At 41.6% G+C, this 18,799-nt stretch overlaps 1 protein-coding gene across 1 annotated transcript; it reads left to right on the top strand.

Moving 5' to 3' along the window:
* Nucleotides 1-16,447: 16,447 nt before the first annotated feature.
* On the top strand, nucleotides 16,448-17,425 carry MC3R (melanocortin 3 receptor). Its single transcript, XM_009988682.1, has one exon. The coding sequence runs from the start codon at nucleotides 16,448-16,450 to the stop codon at nucleotides 17,423-17,425; it is 978 nt and encodes a 325-aa protein (XP_009986984.1).
* The last annotated feature ends 1,374 nt before the right edge of the window (nucleotides 17,426-18,799 follow it).

An 18,799-nucleotide genomic window follows, 5' to 3' on the forward strand; every position in this document is an offset into this window, starting at 1 on the left:
TCTGAAGTCATTAATTACTTCTTCCTTTAAAAAAGGCTCTGCTGTAATTTTCTTTTTTTTACTCTCAGTTAATCGATTGAAACATATGCCAGAATCACGTGCAAGCGCATAGGAAAATTTGGTACTTAAATAAACTACTCTCCAGTGAAGACAAAAAGTACAAGAAAAATAGTTTTGAACCAATCTGGAAGAAGAAGAACACTTTGTACACTGACTGATGCACAAGGTAAGGGTGTGGTATCACCGATGTGTATTTCTCTTCAGAATAACATGAACAACTCTGACAATAGGGAAAAAAAGACAGTGTCAAAGATGACCTCGTAACCACTTTTCCCTCCTCTTTTAGTACTTGCACACAGTGTGTTTGCTGCCAAGCAGGGAAGTCTTTTGCCTGGAGAAGCATGGTGCCCTGTCTCGCCACGGCCCCTCCGAAAAGAAAGTGCTGCTGCCCATCTCACTCGCTGGCCACGATCCCCGAGGATCCAGCAGAGCTGGAACGCTCTCACAAAATATTTTACAGTTGAAAAACAAAGCCTTTCACTGGAAACTTGTTTCGCCTCAAAATTACTGCCTAAACCTGTTTTATAAATGGGCTCTTTCTTTTTTCCGTGGAACAGCGCTGAAAAAGAGAGGAAGGCAGAGCTGCTAACGACTCCATCGTGTAATGTGGGGGTTTGACCCGGTGCGACGGTGAGCATACCAAGGGTGTTAATCAGCAGAAAGCAATGTGGGGACACATGCTGAAGGTAAACCAAGAAAAAAGAATTGGGGGAAAAAAAGATGAGTAACTGAAGAGAGAACAGTTCATTTTTCTAATAGAAAGTGGGAAAAAAAAAGAAGAAAAGGCTGAAAGGAGCAGAAGAGGTAGAGTATCTACTCCAAAGGCAACATATTGCAACTGTGTCATTTCTTAGACTGGGTTAATAGGTACATCAAGGAACTGAGATACTGGGTAAAAAACATCCTGACATTAAGAGCTGGCACAATAAAGGGCTTATATCTACTGCTCAGCGACCAAAGGAGAGACTGTGCCTTGATGTGCAAACACAAAAGAGAAAAACGACACCTTCAGCACAGCCTGGATCTCCACAGTGAGAGGAGATGGCAGGTTGAGAGACACTCTTCTGTTCTAAGGAGACCAGCAGAAAAATAACCAACCTGTAGGATGCTGGGCTTGAGCTTTACATTAAATGTTTGCAGTCATGAACTGGCTGAGCACTGGTGTTCAATCGTCCATTCATCCATCCATCCATCCGCCCAGCCATCCATCCTTCCTCCCATGAGCTCGCTCCTCCTGCCATGAAGATTTCGTGGTTTGGGGGCTTTCAGTAATTTTATTTTAGTTGCTGTTTTAAAGCTACCAGTTTGCAACCTTGGGAGCCTGACATCTTCCATTTACTATGTGAGCTGCCCTGCCAGGGTGCTCCAGCCCTTGGCACAGGCTCTGTGCCACAGGTCCTCTGTGCCTCTTTTAGTCAGTGATCCAACAAGTAGAGCTGGGAATCACTGACAGGACAGGGGATAAGGGATTGGCCTGGTCCTTCCCACACCTGAAAGTGATAATTGTCCTACATGCACCTTTATTTTAAAGAGACAGAGAACATTTGGGGCTATATTGCAGGGATTATTTAGTTTTTCAGAATGAATAGAGCCCCTTTTCTCCCTCTCCCCCAAATGATTGCTGAGAACAGCAGAAGACCACTGATGAATATTCCAAGGTGTAAGGTCCTACAGACATCACATGCATCTTTACAGCTCAAAAAAGAAAGCCAAGAAGGGCTCCTTATGCCTCGCATCTATGAATGGCCCATTCTTCTTCACACTTTCAAAGTCCCAGTAAGGCAGCATGGAATGCCCTGATGCAGATAAGCCAGGTATCCCAGTTCCCAGCTGCCTGCATTGGTGGGTTCAGCCCTGTTCCAGAGAGAAGTTCCTTCCCTGCCAGGAGGTGAAAGTCACTTTTTTATGTCTCTACCAACATTTAAAAGGAGTCAATCTGGACTCAGAGCCTGTTTGGTAACCACTTGCTCCTGCCCTTACGGATGCTTGAGGTGGCACTGCACTGCAGAGATTGGGATTGACATGTTAGAGAAGGACAAGAGGCAGGATATGACCAGGAAATCATATGCTGACTCCACGTAAAAAGCAGAGCAGAACTCACTATGAGAGGTGCCAGGGCTCACGTGTCGCCCTGCAGCAGGAGCCCCTCTGCCCCAGAGCCCGGGGCTGTGCCTCGGAGCTGTAACTGGGACACAAACAGCGGTACTGGGCAGTCGTGAAACAGGACACTGGACTGGATACAAGGAAATAAAGGTATTTACCAAGAGGCAAATGAGAACTCACAAGAAACAGAGGAAGTGCGGGGAGGGGATTTTTTTTCCAAGTCATTCTGTCTCCACAGACGCAGGTGAACAAAACAAGCTGAAATTGGTATTTCCCTCAACACTCTTTGAATGCACTGAAGAAATTTGGCTCAGTGAAGCCAAGAAGTATCAAAACAGAAACACTTCACAATTCAAAAGAGAACATTATTAAATTAAATCACATAAATCATCTAAGTATCACCTCTTCTTTTTAATATAAGCAAAAATCCAGCGTTTTGAAGCAAAGATCTTTCAGACTGAAATGGATACCCTCCTCTTCGTTTCACATGATGGATAGTGTGACTGTGCCGACAAGTTCTGAATGAAACTGGAAAATCAATCAAACATCTTAGAAGGAAACCTTGTTTCAGGGGGTCTTGCCTTTTCTATTTCCCCAGTGAATATCTAGCACAGAAATTGATGGTATTGCAAATTTTAGGTATTTCTATTTGACCTAATTTTGATCCTAATTTTAAAAAAGAAAAATATTTATGTACAACAGATTCTGCTACACAGAACTAGAAGATCCTCTGTGCACTAAATGCCAAAAAAAAAAAAAACCACCAAAACCCACAGCCAAACAAGGAGTGAATATAAGATAAATAATCTAAAATGAAAACTTCTGACAAGTGATTGAGTCTGTGAAACTAAATTCAGGTCGAGAGTGACATCTAGTGATGCCCAGTACAGGATCCTCGCACAAATTCTGCCAGCTTTTGCAGTGTTTTCACACATAAATCCTTCCAGAGGTACACAGCTTCATACATCTTACCTTCTTTTACGTGTCTGTAAATTTCTTCTTAAACTGTAAGCAGAAACAATTAATATATTTCAATATGAAAAATGAATGGTTTATGTTCAACTATTCCTGTTGAAACAGGCTCACATCCAAAACCCCATCCAGCCTTTCCTGGCAGGGTCAAGACAAAGCATGCTCCAGATCTGAGAGCGCCAGAATGCATCAATTTCATCTTATTTTTATTATTTAGTTCATCGCTATGATTTTTAAATAAAGCCCAAGGAAGAGAGGAGAGAGCTGGGAAGAATGAGGTGGTGGGGACAGGACTGTCAGCGTGGCACTATGTCCAACCCAGCAGGACATTCAGATGCCTGGGGAATGTCAGCCTGCAAGGGGGCACTGGCGTTGTGCAGTGGAAGCCCATGCCAGACACACTGGCTGGATATGTGGCAAATTTAAACATTTTCCGTATGTTTCACCAGGAATACCATAAAAGAAATCTTTTCCTGTGAAATGTGGGTTTCAAATTTTGGGGGGTAATTTGGGTTAATTTTGTTAATTTAATTCAATGTGCACATTTTGAATGAATACCAGGAGAATCCGGAAAAGAAAAAAAAAAAAATAAGCTAGGAACTAGAAGATAGAGATAATACAACTACTCATTAAAATGAAGAAGTAGGTACATAGTGCCTAACTCATGGAGGTGTCATTTTTGGGCTTCTTTTATAAAAGCAAAAATTCTTTTCTCATTCTTCACTTTTTTGTACAATACATTCCACAAAGCCTAGTGGCAGTTTGATACACAAATAAAGCAAATCAGTAATTAGCAACGGAGCCATGAGTTATTCCTTTGTGAATTGGTAATGCACAAACTACTTAGCCGTTGACTTTAGAACAACAAATGTTTCCAGCAGTATTCCGCCTTTGATAGTGGTTCATTGTCACCATCAAGAAAAGAAACAACCTACATGTTTCTAAAAATAATGATTCCTCATCTACTTGAACAATTTCCTTTGAACTTCCCACTGTGTACAACAAACATTAATAAAGGAAATGTCAGAGCCGTGCTCTCGAGCATCCCAGCGGTGCCCAGGTCCTGCTGGGGGCTCGGCTTGGTGGAGATAAAGGGACCTGCCATCCCAGCTGACTGCTCAGCTCCAAGGGATGATGACATCAACCCCGAACCCTGCGCCCAAGGAGGGGAGACAGCCACGGCTGCCCCGTCCCAGCAGCAGCCGCTGCATCCACCGTTCCCTCTGCCAGAGAGGCCATGGGGGGACAGAGGCAAAAATTACTTCCCTGAAAGGGGTGACCAAACCCTGAAAAGGACAACTTTGTAAAATTGTGATGAAGTAACATAAAACCAAGCAGTGATCCCCGTGAAAAGTTCCTCTCCAGTTCAGCTGTAGTCTGATAGCCAGCACTGCTCACACCTGCTTGCCCCACAGCCTGCGCTTCAGAGTCAAGAAAGATTTGCTGAAGTTGGTAATACTACAGTGATTCATATTTTAACTCATTTTTCAACTGCCTATAACACATTTCAAACAAAAATCCTGGACCACTGCATGTCACTGGAGATCTTGCCTTGTTAATACTGATGCTTCATCCGGTGATGCACCCCGAAGCTGAGCAACTTGAAAAATATGTGACAGCTCTAGCTATTTACTCCTCTGACACCAGATGGCACCAGACACTGCCCTAATTTCAGGCTATCAAAAAAGAGGACCATCAAAGCGTTTAAAATTGAAGAGCCATATATACAGGTTTAAATGACTCGAATCAGAACACAATGGATTTTCCAGTGGTCATGTCCAGGATGTCCACTAGCTCGTGGGAATGGTTGGGGCAGAGGAGGGGCAAGCAGTAAACACTGAAGGGTTCAAAATAGCAAGAAATTGGCTGTGCAATCAAAGAGAGAGCTAAAGCAATCCTGGCTCTCGAAAGCCCCTGAGGGCAATAGCCAGATCACTTCCGAAAGCTGTGGAACACGGGTGCACCACCCATCTAAGGAGATGCAGAAGGGGCAGAGGAGCCAGAGTCCTCCAAACTCCAGGGCGGCCTTTTCATCCCGGAAAGAGCCCTATGACAAGATGCCTCTTCTCCTACAACCTCCTTTTGAAACTTTGGTCCTTTCATCAGTCAAAACATATTTTGGGTTTGACAAAAGCAGATACTAAAGACGGACGACAAGATATTGCAGCTGCCTCCCCACCTTCCCCCATTTCACTCTGGCCGCTGTATCATGTACCAGGACAGCTCTAATACAGTCACCTCCTGTGTTTCAGTCTTGGTCAGCAAATAACACGGTGAGAATAAAGCAAAAGGCTTCCACACACGACTATGTCTTGGGTAAGTGATGTTGGCTGAAGCTACGCGCTCGGTTGTCCGTTGTGCTGTACACACAGCAAATCCCATCGCAGGCTTTAGACAGGAGTGTTGCAAAGAAACTGACCAAGCATTCACTAAAATCCTCACCCTTCTCTATACACACAATAGTGTAATTTTAAGCTCAAGCAAGGCAGTGAGTCACCAAAACTTTAGCAAGCCCAGCTTTTCTGAAGAGGCGACCATTACACGTCACTAAATTCACCAGGCACAAGCCAGATTCCTAGATGCTGGCTTTAAAAATAATTGACAAAATTGGTGTTCAAATGAATTTCACTGAAATAAAACTTGCCTTTGGCACAGCCTCTGAAAGATCATCCTAGAGAAAACAGCCCTGCAGGCACAGTCCTGGGCAGCAGCAGCAACAGAAAACTGAAATGGGCTAAATCGAGATCCTGCCCTGCCAATTTTCCCTCCAGGAAGTATTCATCATTATCCTCTATTTTACAATGTAGGGAGCATTCAGCTGCACTCTCTTCTGTATTTTTAGCCATGGCTGTTATTTAGAAACCTTAGCCACCAGTGTTTGCCAGTGGTAGGTTATTACTAAGAGCTTTTTGAAATTCCAGCCTCGGTGTCACTGAGTTACTCATCATCAGGCTATTTGCTGGGCAATGGAAGAGCAAGGGGCACTCGGCAGAGCTTGGCCGTATGCAGTCACCGCTTCTCACTTAATATGGAAAATGAATGAAGAGATTTCAAGAAAAATCCCCGCCCAGCTACAGAGGAGAAAACACAAAGCTCAGGCTCACAGACTGAATGAGCTTGCTTCTCTGCTTTTCATGGAGTGAGGGAGAAAGGAGAACTGGAAAAAGAAGTATCTTGCGGTTAAGATACAGGAATGAGGTACCCTGGTTTTGAATCTTGTATCACCACTGCAAAATAGTAAAATGAGTATTTTATTCCCTTTCCTGCTCTGAAATTTAATTAACCGGTGCAAGAACAATAACCCACCAGGCAGGAGAGTGTATTTATAGCAGTGGCAGATCTCTGGATGCTGTCAGCACATGGGCTCTCCAGACAGTCCACACAAGCCTTTCAAGCTGGCACCGTCTGGAGGAGGAAAGGCACCACTGGCTCACATAAAGAAAACCCTTAGTAGTGTTATGCCTATGTATTGTTAATATATTGTATTTAGACACATTTTTAATGTGTGTACATATGTATATACAAATTAATTAATAACAACCAGTCCAGAAGACAAGGGAATAATAGAGCACACATTCGTTGTGACTGGAGTCAGGGGAAGCAAGAGGGGTTTGAAGGTTCCCTCTGCAAAAGTTTGTTGGGCAGTGACACATGTCCTTCAGATAACTGTGAACGAGGTTGCTCCTGAGGTCAGGCTTCATTGGTTTAGGGTTCTAGCACCTGTGTCCTCCGAAGCGCTGGCCTAGAAGAGCAAGGTTACAAAATGTTTTGAGAAATTTCTAAGCAGTCAACAAAAGTGCCCTTGGTGAATTCAGCTGGAATTTAATTATTTCTGCTGTCAGAAGTTGCGTAAGATGAGCAATAGATGCAACCTTTTCATGACAACACCTTTTCTGGTCAAGACAATATTCAGTAACAAAAACTTAAACATGAACTTGTTTTCTTGTGTTAAATGGGAAAATGTGCTATTCAGAAACACCTGATCATATGTTATTATTAAACACAAAGAAAGATGTGTAAATAACCTTGTGCACTTGAACTCTAAAAAAAAGGAACAAGGAATAGTATGAGACTAGCTAGTTGTCACTTGTTTTCCATAATAAATAAACACAAGGTTTCAAGAATTGTACTCACCTTCCAAATACTTTTTGCCTTCCAAATAACAAAGATTCTGTTTCTAACAGAAAATATGCCACATTCACACTCTGTAGTTTGATATTACTCAAAAAAAAATGGCTCATATTGCAAATTTCAGAAGCTAGAAAAGGGAATCTCTCTAACCATGAAGAGCATTTAAGTCCCCTTTTACTGTTGAAGGGCACCATCTCCAAGGGCAGCAGTACCATTGTGCACGTGTCGTTGGTTCGATAGATGGACACGGGCCTTTGCTATTCCTAGTCACCCCTAAACCATAAGAAGTAAAGATTGCCTTGCTCTGTTCCAGAAGGTATTTGCTGAAAGCAATGCACATAAAAGCACTGAAGCTGAATTTTTTAGAACGATAGGACAGCATCTTCCAGATACAAAAAGAGTAGAACAGGAAATCCTTGGACCAAATTAACAAGGCAAAAGTTAGACCTCACTGGTAATTAAAATTAAAGGATAGGTTCTGATAGCTCTGATAGCTCACTGTCTTTGAGAGAGAAGCAGTCTTATGGGAGTGCTCTTCTGTGGCTAGAAAGAGGAAACCACCCATCCCAGGGCCTTTCCCAGCGATGTCAGGAAAATCCCATACACTGAAATGTGAACCAACAACCAAATGAACACTTGCGGGACTTTTTTCCCCACTTTCTTTTTCCTCTTTTTTTACCGTTTGGCTTGGTGTTGGGTTTTTTTTGTCTGTTTTTTGTGGTTTTGGTGGGTTTTTTTTCAAGATGGCTTAGTCAGCCAAGGATGTTTCTTTTGGAATCTTCATGTGGGGCCACACACAAATAGACAGTGTATGCAAGTAGACATCACCTTAAACAGGCTGAAACTGGTGCTGCTGCAGGTTTAGGAGTGGCTGGTGACAGGCACAGCGTACAGTTTCTCTCTAGCATGTGACGAGTGGCAGCATCAGGGAAAAAAACTTCCATTTTCTGGTTGCGGGTGGTTTTTTCTGTCCTCCTTGTAAGAGTATTTTGTCTGCAATGAAGCAACACTGGACTCCAAGTATAGCAAAAATTGAGGTGCTCTAAGCATTAGCAGAACAATCTGTCCCAATATCCGTCCACACACAGCATCTGACAGCTCAGTAAAATCACCTTTAAAGCTTGCCAGTCTCCAAAGTCTTACAGTTACCTACAGCACCAGGAATGAGATCAGTCAGCAGCATTAGGCTGTTCGGCTTTAAAAAGCCAAACGCACCCACTGCTCAGCCCCAGCACTGCAGGGCAGTAAGATTTATGAAGACAAGGGCTTCCAGGGAAATAAGGAAGATATTCCAGGGATTCTTGGCACTGATGAAGCTGAATAGCAGAATGCAGCTGGCTCAATCACGTTTCCTTGTCTCTCACTCTGTAAACGAGAGGACAAAACTGATACTGAGTATTAGTAGTCTAAAGCACTTAAAATCACTTGAACATGACAAAGCACCTGCAGGTGCTGGTAAGTGTTTTGCAATCAGCTCTGCTTTGTCTCTTTTCACCCTTAGAGGGGAAGGAAAATTGTATATAATGTCCAAAAGTTGAGTCTGTTTAAATTAACCGGTTAACTGGCTGAAATTATAGAAGCATTCATCCGAAACCCATCTCACCGCAATCACTCTTACATGTTCCTCACTGATCACAGAGGTCGGCCAGACGCCTCTTCGTTTGCAGCACTGGTGCTTTTTGCTCCAGCCAGGGTTGAAAGAAAATTCAATGGGTCACATCCTAAATGATGCAAACTGTCAGTGCTCTGCTTCAACAGGGTTTCATTTGGTTGTACCAGGTGAGGATCTACTTCCAATTTGAAAATCTCTTCCAGTAATCTGGTACAGACATATGGACCTTCCACTGACCTCAGCTAATGTCAGATTCATTCCTGCCTGAGATCATAGTGAGTCTCAGTCTATGAAATAACGTTATTAGCTGTGGACACAACTGTGAAGTGTGTGAACTACAACTTCTTGGAAGGACACAACTGAAATCTTTCCAATATCACATCTGATATCTAATATTGCAAGTGATTCTGCAGTCTGCGAACCTAAAAATGCTCTTAGAAAACCAAGACATTCAAGAAAATCAGTGTTTTAGTAGACAGTGCTTAATCACCTGTTTACAGTGGTGTCATTGTATGTTCTCTTTGCCAGATTCTTGCAAGGCTCCTACTTCCAGTTTCACTGGAGTTTGATAAACTTCAAATAAAAACCAGCCCGAACCACATTTCCACTATGTATTATAACTAGTGATATCTTCATTATTTCAGTGAAAAATACTAACACTTTTTCTCTTGAACTAGGTCAATACTCAAGAGGTTCATGATCTACAAGTCATTTGGTGAATAAGATTTGAAGTTTAATTTATTGCATTTGTCAAGTATTCTATTATCAAAAGCTAAAACTCTACTAAGCCAGCTCTTCAGCATCAGCTAACTCTGCATGTCAGTAGAGAGCTGAGCAACCATCATGAAGAGCCCAGACAATGAACTCAAGCATGTGTTTACAGATATTTCCAAATCAAAGCCTGTAAAGGACACTCCTGAAATGTGCATGAATTCAAAAAGAGTGTACTTTGCTTTTGCTTTGCTAAGATTAAATATTTTATATGTTAAGTCCTTTTCTATAAAGAATAAAACCGAGGAGAGGTCTTCAAGAGTATTTCACTCACTATTTTAGCTACTTGGAACCACAGGAGAGTAGCAATTACCTGCTGCATGGGAGCACCCATCTGTTTATTATCCTCTAACTTCCTTTAAAATTTCCAATTTTGTCTGGCACAAACTATTGTTGAAAAAGAGTGAAAACAAAGCAAAATTATAAGCATTTATCAGCCATTATCAGTTTGAATCTCATGACAAGTGTTAAACGAGTTCTCTCATTCAACAACCTCACAGGGAATTCTCTCTAGAAAGCTCCATTATCCACACTTAGCAGTAGATGTTACTTTCTCTTTACCTTTCCCTGAAGATTAAATAGTTTCACTAGTGAAGAAACATCTGAGTAGTAATAAAATTTTAAAAAAAGAAACCTTACAATATGAACTGCTTTGTAAAACGTGAATGAGGTTTTACCAAAGAAAATAGTTCATTTCTGCTGGTAGTTAAACCAGCTAAATCTTTTTCTTTGACTTCATCGCAGCCAGTGCTTCATTAATTGTGCTGATGTTCTCTTATTTACAGCTTTTTTTCTTAAAAAATGAGTGATTTTAGGGTAAAATAATGAGATAAAGAACATTAATGAAAGCCTCCTTGGTAAGAGACATCCTGATAGATCTAATTTCCACATTTTACTCATTTCATCTCTGTGGGCTTGGGGTGGGTTGCCCTGACATTTTTGAAGGACTACTTACGATCCTTCTAAGGATCCATCTGCAAACGTACCATTCATTACCAATATCACAGACTCGTGGAATAGGTAATAATTTTAAGTTTAGAAGCCTCGGATAGTGAAGGACAGCCATGGTACTGGCAGATAAGCAAAGATGACAGCAAGTGTGTATTAGAGGATACTGTTAAAGAAATGGTCTGATAGAGCTCTGTGAACTATGCTCCCCTGAAATTACAGGGCGAAACTCTGACAAATCAAGGCTCATGCTGGTGATATGTGAAAACATGAACCTGAAGATAAACTGTCTCATCTTTTCAGGCAACAAAAGGAATGGAAATTGGGTCTTGCACATCCTGGGTAAGAGCTCTAGTCAGTAGCCCACAATACAGAACAAAAGCAAAGATGTTTTTTCCTCTGAACCCATTCTAAAAGAAGGTGACCACTGCTAAATATTGTCAAATCTGGTCACAGGTATAGAGTGTAGGTAGGAGAGAGCACCTGTAAGTGTCTGTTCAGTTGTCTTACAGGTCCTGGTCAGGCTTAAGCACAAGGAGCTCTATCAGCCAAACCTGAGACATGCACAGGCTGAGACCCAGAAATCTTCAGGGTCAGAATGCTGGTGCTGATTAAGTTCAAACGCCTCCACGGTTAGGGAGATATTTTCACAACAAAATTTAATGTTCATTTTTGCAATCTGGCCTTCAAGATACTGAAACTTTTCATTTTTGTGGGTTTTTAAATTATTGTTTATAGAAGCACAGAAGGGTGTTTCCCTCAGTAAAAACTGCCTTAGTTAGGTCACACTTGTTTAACGAATTGGTTTTAACTGTAGCAGTCCACACAAGTGCTGGTATTTGAAGACAGAACCAATACAACATTTGAACTCTAAGTGCATTTCAAAAGATTTCTATTGCTCAGCTAAGCAAGACCCTGAAGACCATCTTCACAATTCACCTCCAGCAAATCATTCTGGAGGCTGAAGAGCACTGTGCATTCAGAATCAGACTACAGGAGGTTAAGTTGTCACAGTAAAACACGAAGTAAAACAAACATTAAAATCACCTCTTTTGGGTGCATGAAGACTCATCATAAGATGTATATTAACAACAAAACCAGAAAAAGAGAAGAGTAATTCTGAAGGTCAAAACCATAGAGATTTCTTACCACCTATTTGATCATTACAAATATGATAGTCTAACTGAACCAAAGTCATGCCAAATTACTGAAACACACAGATTCCTTTCCATCTACAAGGAACAAAACAGTTTGGGGATTTGGGGCTGGGAGCTGAAAGAATAAAAAATGAGAAAGAGGTGATATAATTATCAATGATAGCTGATACAGCAAGCAACTGAAATTAATGCTGCAAGAGATATTTTTCCTTCCTGCACACCTATTCTCCTCTGATTTATGGCCCTAGCTGCTGTCTGACCTAAACATGGCATTGAGAACTACAGAGAGTAGGTGACAGTTCCATAGCAACTACAGGCACAGAAACCAAGGACTTCTCTCATTCAGGACACAACAAGACTAAAAACCAATGTTGATAATTTCAACAGTGAGTTTGTTTTTTGAGCCCAGGGAATAAACAAGATCACAACAGAAAGATGACACTTCTTCCTAGGTGTCAAATAAACATACTCTCACAACACTTGAAGAGAAGGCTATGAAATGTAACATTAATCACAGACTGCAGAGCCCAAGACAAGAGGCAAGAAGGGTATTTTACTCACTGACTTAAAACAGATGACACTTTCTGCATATTAACAGAGTTGCAATGAAACACTTAGATGTTCTGTGAGCTTACTGGCTCACCATGACCCAGTAAAGCCCAAAAATCCAAAACTTTGACTGGTCTCACTCAATCTGTGTGATTTTCATCATGGATCTCCTCTGAACAACAGTCCTGAGCACATCCCAGGTGGCTTTACCAGTTTAAAGCTTTACCTCGACACCTTGGGTATAAGAGGTGGGAACAGCTATGCACAAGGCAAAATTTGAGGAGTACACACAGACGTCTCATCTCTCTAACTTTTCAGTCTTCTCTTCACCAGGTTTTGGTGGAGGGAGGACCTAAACCAAGTATTATTTCATTTTATATGCTCTGGGTTGCAACAATTGCCATGGCTGTGCTCCCCTGCTCAAGACAAGTGGGCTTCACTATCTCGGAGATTGAGGATATGAATGTCTACTGTCATTTTACTACATTTTAATAAGTTGTCACTCCTCAGATGTAAAGTAGCAATTGCCAGGACACAAATCCACTGCAACACTGCAGTGGGTGTTAGAGCAACATATTTTGCACTGCAATGAACACGATCACTCAGTATCTCTGAAAACGGAGCAGGAACTGACAGCTGAGGGACAGCAACCGATGATATGTTATTGTAAAATTTCAGATCACGTAGGTTTTCCAATGCTGAGCAGAGAAATCCCCTCACACTTTTTGAATTTAAGGCCTAACATGCCACTGTCTTTTGTGCAAACACAGCTTCTTCCCATTTTTGCAAAGACCTTAGAGGCAGTCTGAGCTTGCTATCAAATACGCGAAGCTCTAGCCCACTATTTTTAGCACTTAATAGCAAAGCTAATAGTGCCATTAATCCACTTTGGCATATACTGTTCAATTTCCACTTCAAATTGTATCTCAGTGAAAATGGTAGCTAGATTCCTGCTGTCAGATACATTCAGAAATTCACGATGAAACGTATTTAAACGACTTCTTACTCTCAGATTCATCTGAAAGGTGGAGAAATCTGTAGCAGCCTTTTGAAACAATGTGGCAACAAGGGATGGAGCATTCTGGAGTCGATATTTATGGGGCTAAAGCAGTGTATTGCTGAGACTAACCAGATGGGGAAGGCAGGTCTGGAATGTAAATGGCAAAGCACTCCTATGAATTGTTTTGCATGTGGATGCCTCCCATGCATAAGTGCTCCTCCATCAGCAAGTAATCCAGAGCCAAGCCCAGAAGGATGCTATTCCTCCAGGGTGAGCTTTCCTCCCTGAATGGGAGCGCTGCCTTTGATCCTGTCCTCACCCTGGCAGGATACAACCTCCACTGGCCACTTCACAAGGCAGTAACCAAGGACAGGGCTGGCAGGGGAGGACATCTGTCCAGCCTTGCAAAGATGGGCTCCTCTTCTGTCGGAAAGACAACACTTACAAGGCCAGTGATGGTCATTGTGTCTTGAAATCATTGCCTAGAGTGCACTCCATCAGCTTGAGAAAGCTGGCGAGAAGCAACAGGGGCTCACTGCACAAAATAAAGATAGCTGCTCTGGGCATAAATCCATAACTGCTACACTTGAACAAAGGGAATATCTTTTCCCTGGCATGAGATTAGAGGTATGGGAGAGATAGCTTGCTGTTTTAAGCTATCTGCTTTAAAATATATCACTGTGAATTTACGGAGAGACCCATTAAGATCTTTAAAATGTTAACTGGACAACTCAGTGAGCAAGTCTCCATCTATTTTTTTCAGATCAAAATTACTGCGCTGGATATTGTCCTTGTAAAGGTATCATCTGGAGTTTGAATTTGAGATTTGTTACCTCTGGGTATTGAATTATGGAAGCATGATAATAATTCTGTGGGCTGAAAATTAAACTGGAAAATGCTTGCTACCTTTTGAGCTAACAAACCCAGAATAGAAACCACAAATATTAGTATACATGACATTGTACAGTTTTGATTCTAAAGTACTTCTGTAAAAACACGTCATGAATTATACAGACATCAGTGAACACTTTCAAAACAATCAAACTAAGAAAATTCTAAGAAAATTCACTACAGAGATCTACAGTGTGAGTCAGTAGCATGCAACAAAAATCTGCTTTATGCTTGCCTGTTAATATGTGATAATGGAAAATCTCCCTGGTCCTGCATAGGCTTAAAATCAGCACAATCAGCACAATAGGCTTAACAATCAGTTAAGATCTGTTATGGTGGGCTCCTGTGAGAAAAAGCAGTTGGTGGGGGGAAGGATTATTTTGAAAGAGTAAAGAAAGGAAAAGGCCCATGGAAATTTGTCTCAGTTCTCCAGCAGAGATGTCCAGCTGGACAGCTCTTCTAGTACAGGTGCCCAAGGGTGCATGGGCCTGCGGAAATACTGGAGACAGACACAGCAACCCACTAACATGCTGGGTCAGACCAACTCATCCCACAGCTCTGTGTTCACACAAACTGCCCATGAAGGTTACTAGAAGAACCTTCATTAAAATAGGTCTGATATCAGAGCAGTCCCACATACCTGGTATTTACTCTTAGGAATAAAGGACTTTTCAGGGATTTAAGGGATGATGAGAAAGTTGAAGACCAGTTAGGTCAGAAGGCTTCAGGCTGTTGGAGATGTTACCAAGGAAACAAGAACAACATCATGTCCACTGTCATGAACTGGGCAATAGTATTAAAAAAAAAGGAAGAAAGAAAAAAAATAGTTTAACTGAGACAATTGAACTTGAAGAACTCTGTCCTTGAAACTAATGCTGTCAGAGGTAGTTTGGAAGTTGAATTCATCTACAAATTAGCTTCCGTGCAACTGGTTTAATAACCAGCTGAACTCCTGGCCCTCCTGGGATGACCATTCTCTGCCAGTACAACATACCACACTTCTGCAGACAGGGAGAAGAGTTGGGAGAGGCGGGGGGGAAGGGGTTGGAAATCAACTTGCAATAGCTGGTTAAGCCTTTAGGCTGACTGAGATCCTTCAGCATAGCTGGATACTCATGACACAGAGAGAGCACGGTGTGGAGACTCACACCTGCACTTTGCTTCACTTATGAGCAAGGAATTTAGGAACCAAAATAAACAAAAATAAACCCAAACCATTTGTGAGCAAGGAACAAAATCCCTGGGAGCTTGTCTCTGACCAAACCAATGTTATCTAGATAATGACAGCCTTTGGAGCACCTCAGCAACTGCCATGGGCATATTCTTTGCACCCAAATCCCATCTGTGCTACAGCTCACTCACAAATGGTCTTTAACAACACAGTCCGAAGCCCGAGCAAGGACAGGACACCCTCAGGGGAGGTGTTGTCTGGATTCAGCTCAGGGCTCAGCCAGCAACATCGAACGAGGCAAGAGGAGCTCTGGCTCCAGACAGGAGAGCAGAGGCCAGAACAGCATATGGGCATCCTGCCCCTGAACACTGACTCGGGCAGGACCCGGGTGCCTAGAAGAGGCATAAAGTTTTTCTGGATGAAAATCCCATTTTTCAGGTGAATTTCAGGCAAATCCACCCTGCTCGCTCTCTGCAGAGGGCGCCAGACAGTTTCGGATCAGACGGTGGGGATGCTGTACCTGCTGTTTGCAGCTGCCACTCAGAAAGGTGCCTGCTCTCTAATGGCCAATGCTCTGCACGGAGGATTAAGTAGGAGTTGTTTTTTCTTTCATGCTTGTATAAATCCCTTAGTTCTCTTTTCCTATCTTGCCACCGAAATAGCAAGAGCTACTTCACTGAGCTGCATCATACTGGCAATGAACCTGAACTGGCCCCAGCAGACAAAGCAGATGAGAAAACTCCCTGCTTTTCATCGTCAGGAGAGCTAGAACCAGCAATGTGCTGCTGCTGATTTCTCTCTTCAGAGAAAACTGTTTGATGCCTGCAAGATTTGAAGCTCGCTTTCTTATAAAAGAGAAGAGCATCCTGTGACTGACACAAAACTCATTGTAAATGCAGATATTTTTATGTTTCTACTTGTAAAAGTGACTAAAGAAAAGTCCTGCTTGATTCCATCCCATGTGCACAGCAACAACTGGGAAGGACTTCTTTTCCTTTTTCTTTTTTTCTCTTTTTGCCTTTTTTTTAACCTGTGCTCTATCAGGTCCATAATCACCTGTGAATTCAGCTCCTTTGCTGACAATGAATACCACACGCTTTGCATTTTCATTTCAGCCTGTGCTGCTTAATGTCACTGAAGACTTCAATGACTCAATTCTGAACAACAGAAGCAGCGATGGATTTTGTGAGCAGGTCTTCATAAAAGCCGAGGTCTTCTTGACTTTAGGGATCATCAGCCTCCTGGAAAACATCCTTGTCATTCTTGCAGTGCTGAAGAATGGAAACCTACATTCTCCCATGTATTTCTTCCTTTGTAGCTTGGCTGTGGCAGATATGTTAGTGAGCATGTCAAATGCCTTGGAGACTATCATGATTGCAATCCTGAGCAACGGCTATTTGATCATTGATGACCACTTTATTCAGCATATGGACAATGTTTTTGACTCAATGATTTGTATTTCTTTGGTAGCCTCAATTTGCAACCTCTTGGTTATAGCCATTGACAGGTACATAACTATTTTCTATGCTCTCCGTTACCACAGCATCATGACTGTGAAGAAAGCTTTAACCTTGATTGTGGTCATTTGGATTGCTTGTATCATCTGTGGCATCATATTCATTGCCTACTCAGAAAGCAAAACTGTCATTGTCTGTCTCATCACCATGTTCTTTACCATGCTCTTTCTCATGGCCTCCCTTTATGTTCACATGTTCTTGTTTGCACGCCTGCATGTTAAGCGAATTGCAGCCCTCCCTGTGGATGGGGTGCCCTACCAGCGTACCTGCATGAAGGGAGCTGTCACCATCACTATATTACTCGGTGTCTTCATTGTTTGCTGGGCACCTTTCTTCCTTCACCTCATTCTCATCATTTCGTGTCCAATGAATCCGTACTGCGTCTGCTACACTTCACATTTCAATACCTATCTGGTCTTGATAATGTGCAACTCAGTAATCGATCCACTCATTTATGCTTTCCGGAGTCTGGAGATGAGAAAGACTTTCAAAGAAATAGTGTGTTGCTGTTACGGCGTGAGTGTGGGACAGTGCATGCTGTAAATGTTTGGCTTTGTGTTGAGAATAGAGAGGGGATACACACAATAGGTGTATGAATATACATATATCTAGATACATAGCAGCTCTGCTTTAAAAGCAGGGCTTGAAGGAAGGGCACAGGAAAGAAAAAATAACCTTTTACTTGATGCCTTGATCCATATTTTTCAAAATGAAAACTAGATTCAACCAAATTATTTGTAATTATTTAAATAGTTATAACAGAAGGAAATCCAGAGTGTCTTACAAAATAGATTAAGAAACTTTCTTGAAAAATGAATCCTGAAAGGGAATACTACCTTATAGAGACTGAAATAACATTGTCTCTACCATTCGTTTGTACTTGTTGCTTTATCTCCATGCCACTTTCAACAAGTCAGTGTTTCCTAAAAGATTCCATTAGTAACCTCTATGGAAAGCTATTCACTTGCAAGACAAATCAAAACACCAACAGGTAACAGCATTGCTCTACACTTACTCTCATGCCTCCACCTTTTATTAAAAGAAAAGGTTGACATTTATGCTGCCTGTTATAAAGCAATCTGAGCAAAATGTCTGAAGGGTGAAAGTGAACATTCCTCTTGCACTGAAATATTCTTTCAGTAGAAATCAGTTAAATGAAAAGGAGCAGTTACTGTATCAGTGACAATGTGACTTAAACAGCTGCCTGATAGAAGTGATCCATATGAAGAAGGCATTTACATTACATATTGTGATATAGGAGTATTATATCCTCAAATCTTTTTTTAATTGGAATGAACTGATCAATGTAGTATTTGGTATGTTAATAAAATAAGTCACAGAAATCTGCTTTTGATAAATTGTCACCAATAAGACCCACCTCTAGAAAATTTTGAAGATTACACAGATCTGAACATAAGGAATAGCTAAAATGCAAAATAGTTTGAATTTAGCTTTGTGTAAAAGCTGCATGGAGTCTTTAGAGATACCCATCTGTCTACGTCAGGTATGTGGAAGAAGAAAGATGTATATGGCAGATATGACTTCTATGCATTGAGAAATACATCATGGGTCAGTCTCTTTTTGCTTAAAGAGCTTTACACTCAGTTCACTGGATGGACACTCCTGAACCGGAAACAAGAAAGCAACATGCTGTTTGCAATCATTTTCAAACTCTGTGAGCAAGTTGGTGGCATGTAAAGCACGCAACTTTGGCTATAATAATTTAGTCTTTGCCTCTGCTTTTTATAGGAAATAAATCATGTAAGTGGCCTTCAAATAGCATATTGTAACTGTGCAAAGGCTGACGCGATTTGTATATAATACAATGTACAAGCAGTATCACAGTGCCAGACTAAGAAAACTCTAAGCCATTCTAAAGTCTACTTAGCACCTTTCTGTTATCTCACTTTTAGGAGG

Source organism: Tauraco erythrolophus, chromosome 18, assembly GCF_009769465.1.
Source record: "Tauraco erythrolophus isolate bTauEry1 chromosome 18, bTauEry1.pri, whole genome shotgun sequence".
NCBI lineage: Eukaryota > Metazoa > Chordata > Aves > Musophagiformes > Musophagidae > Tauraco > Tauraco erythrolophus.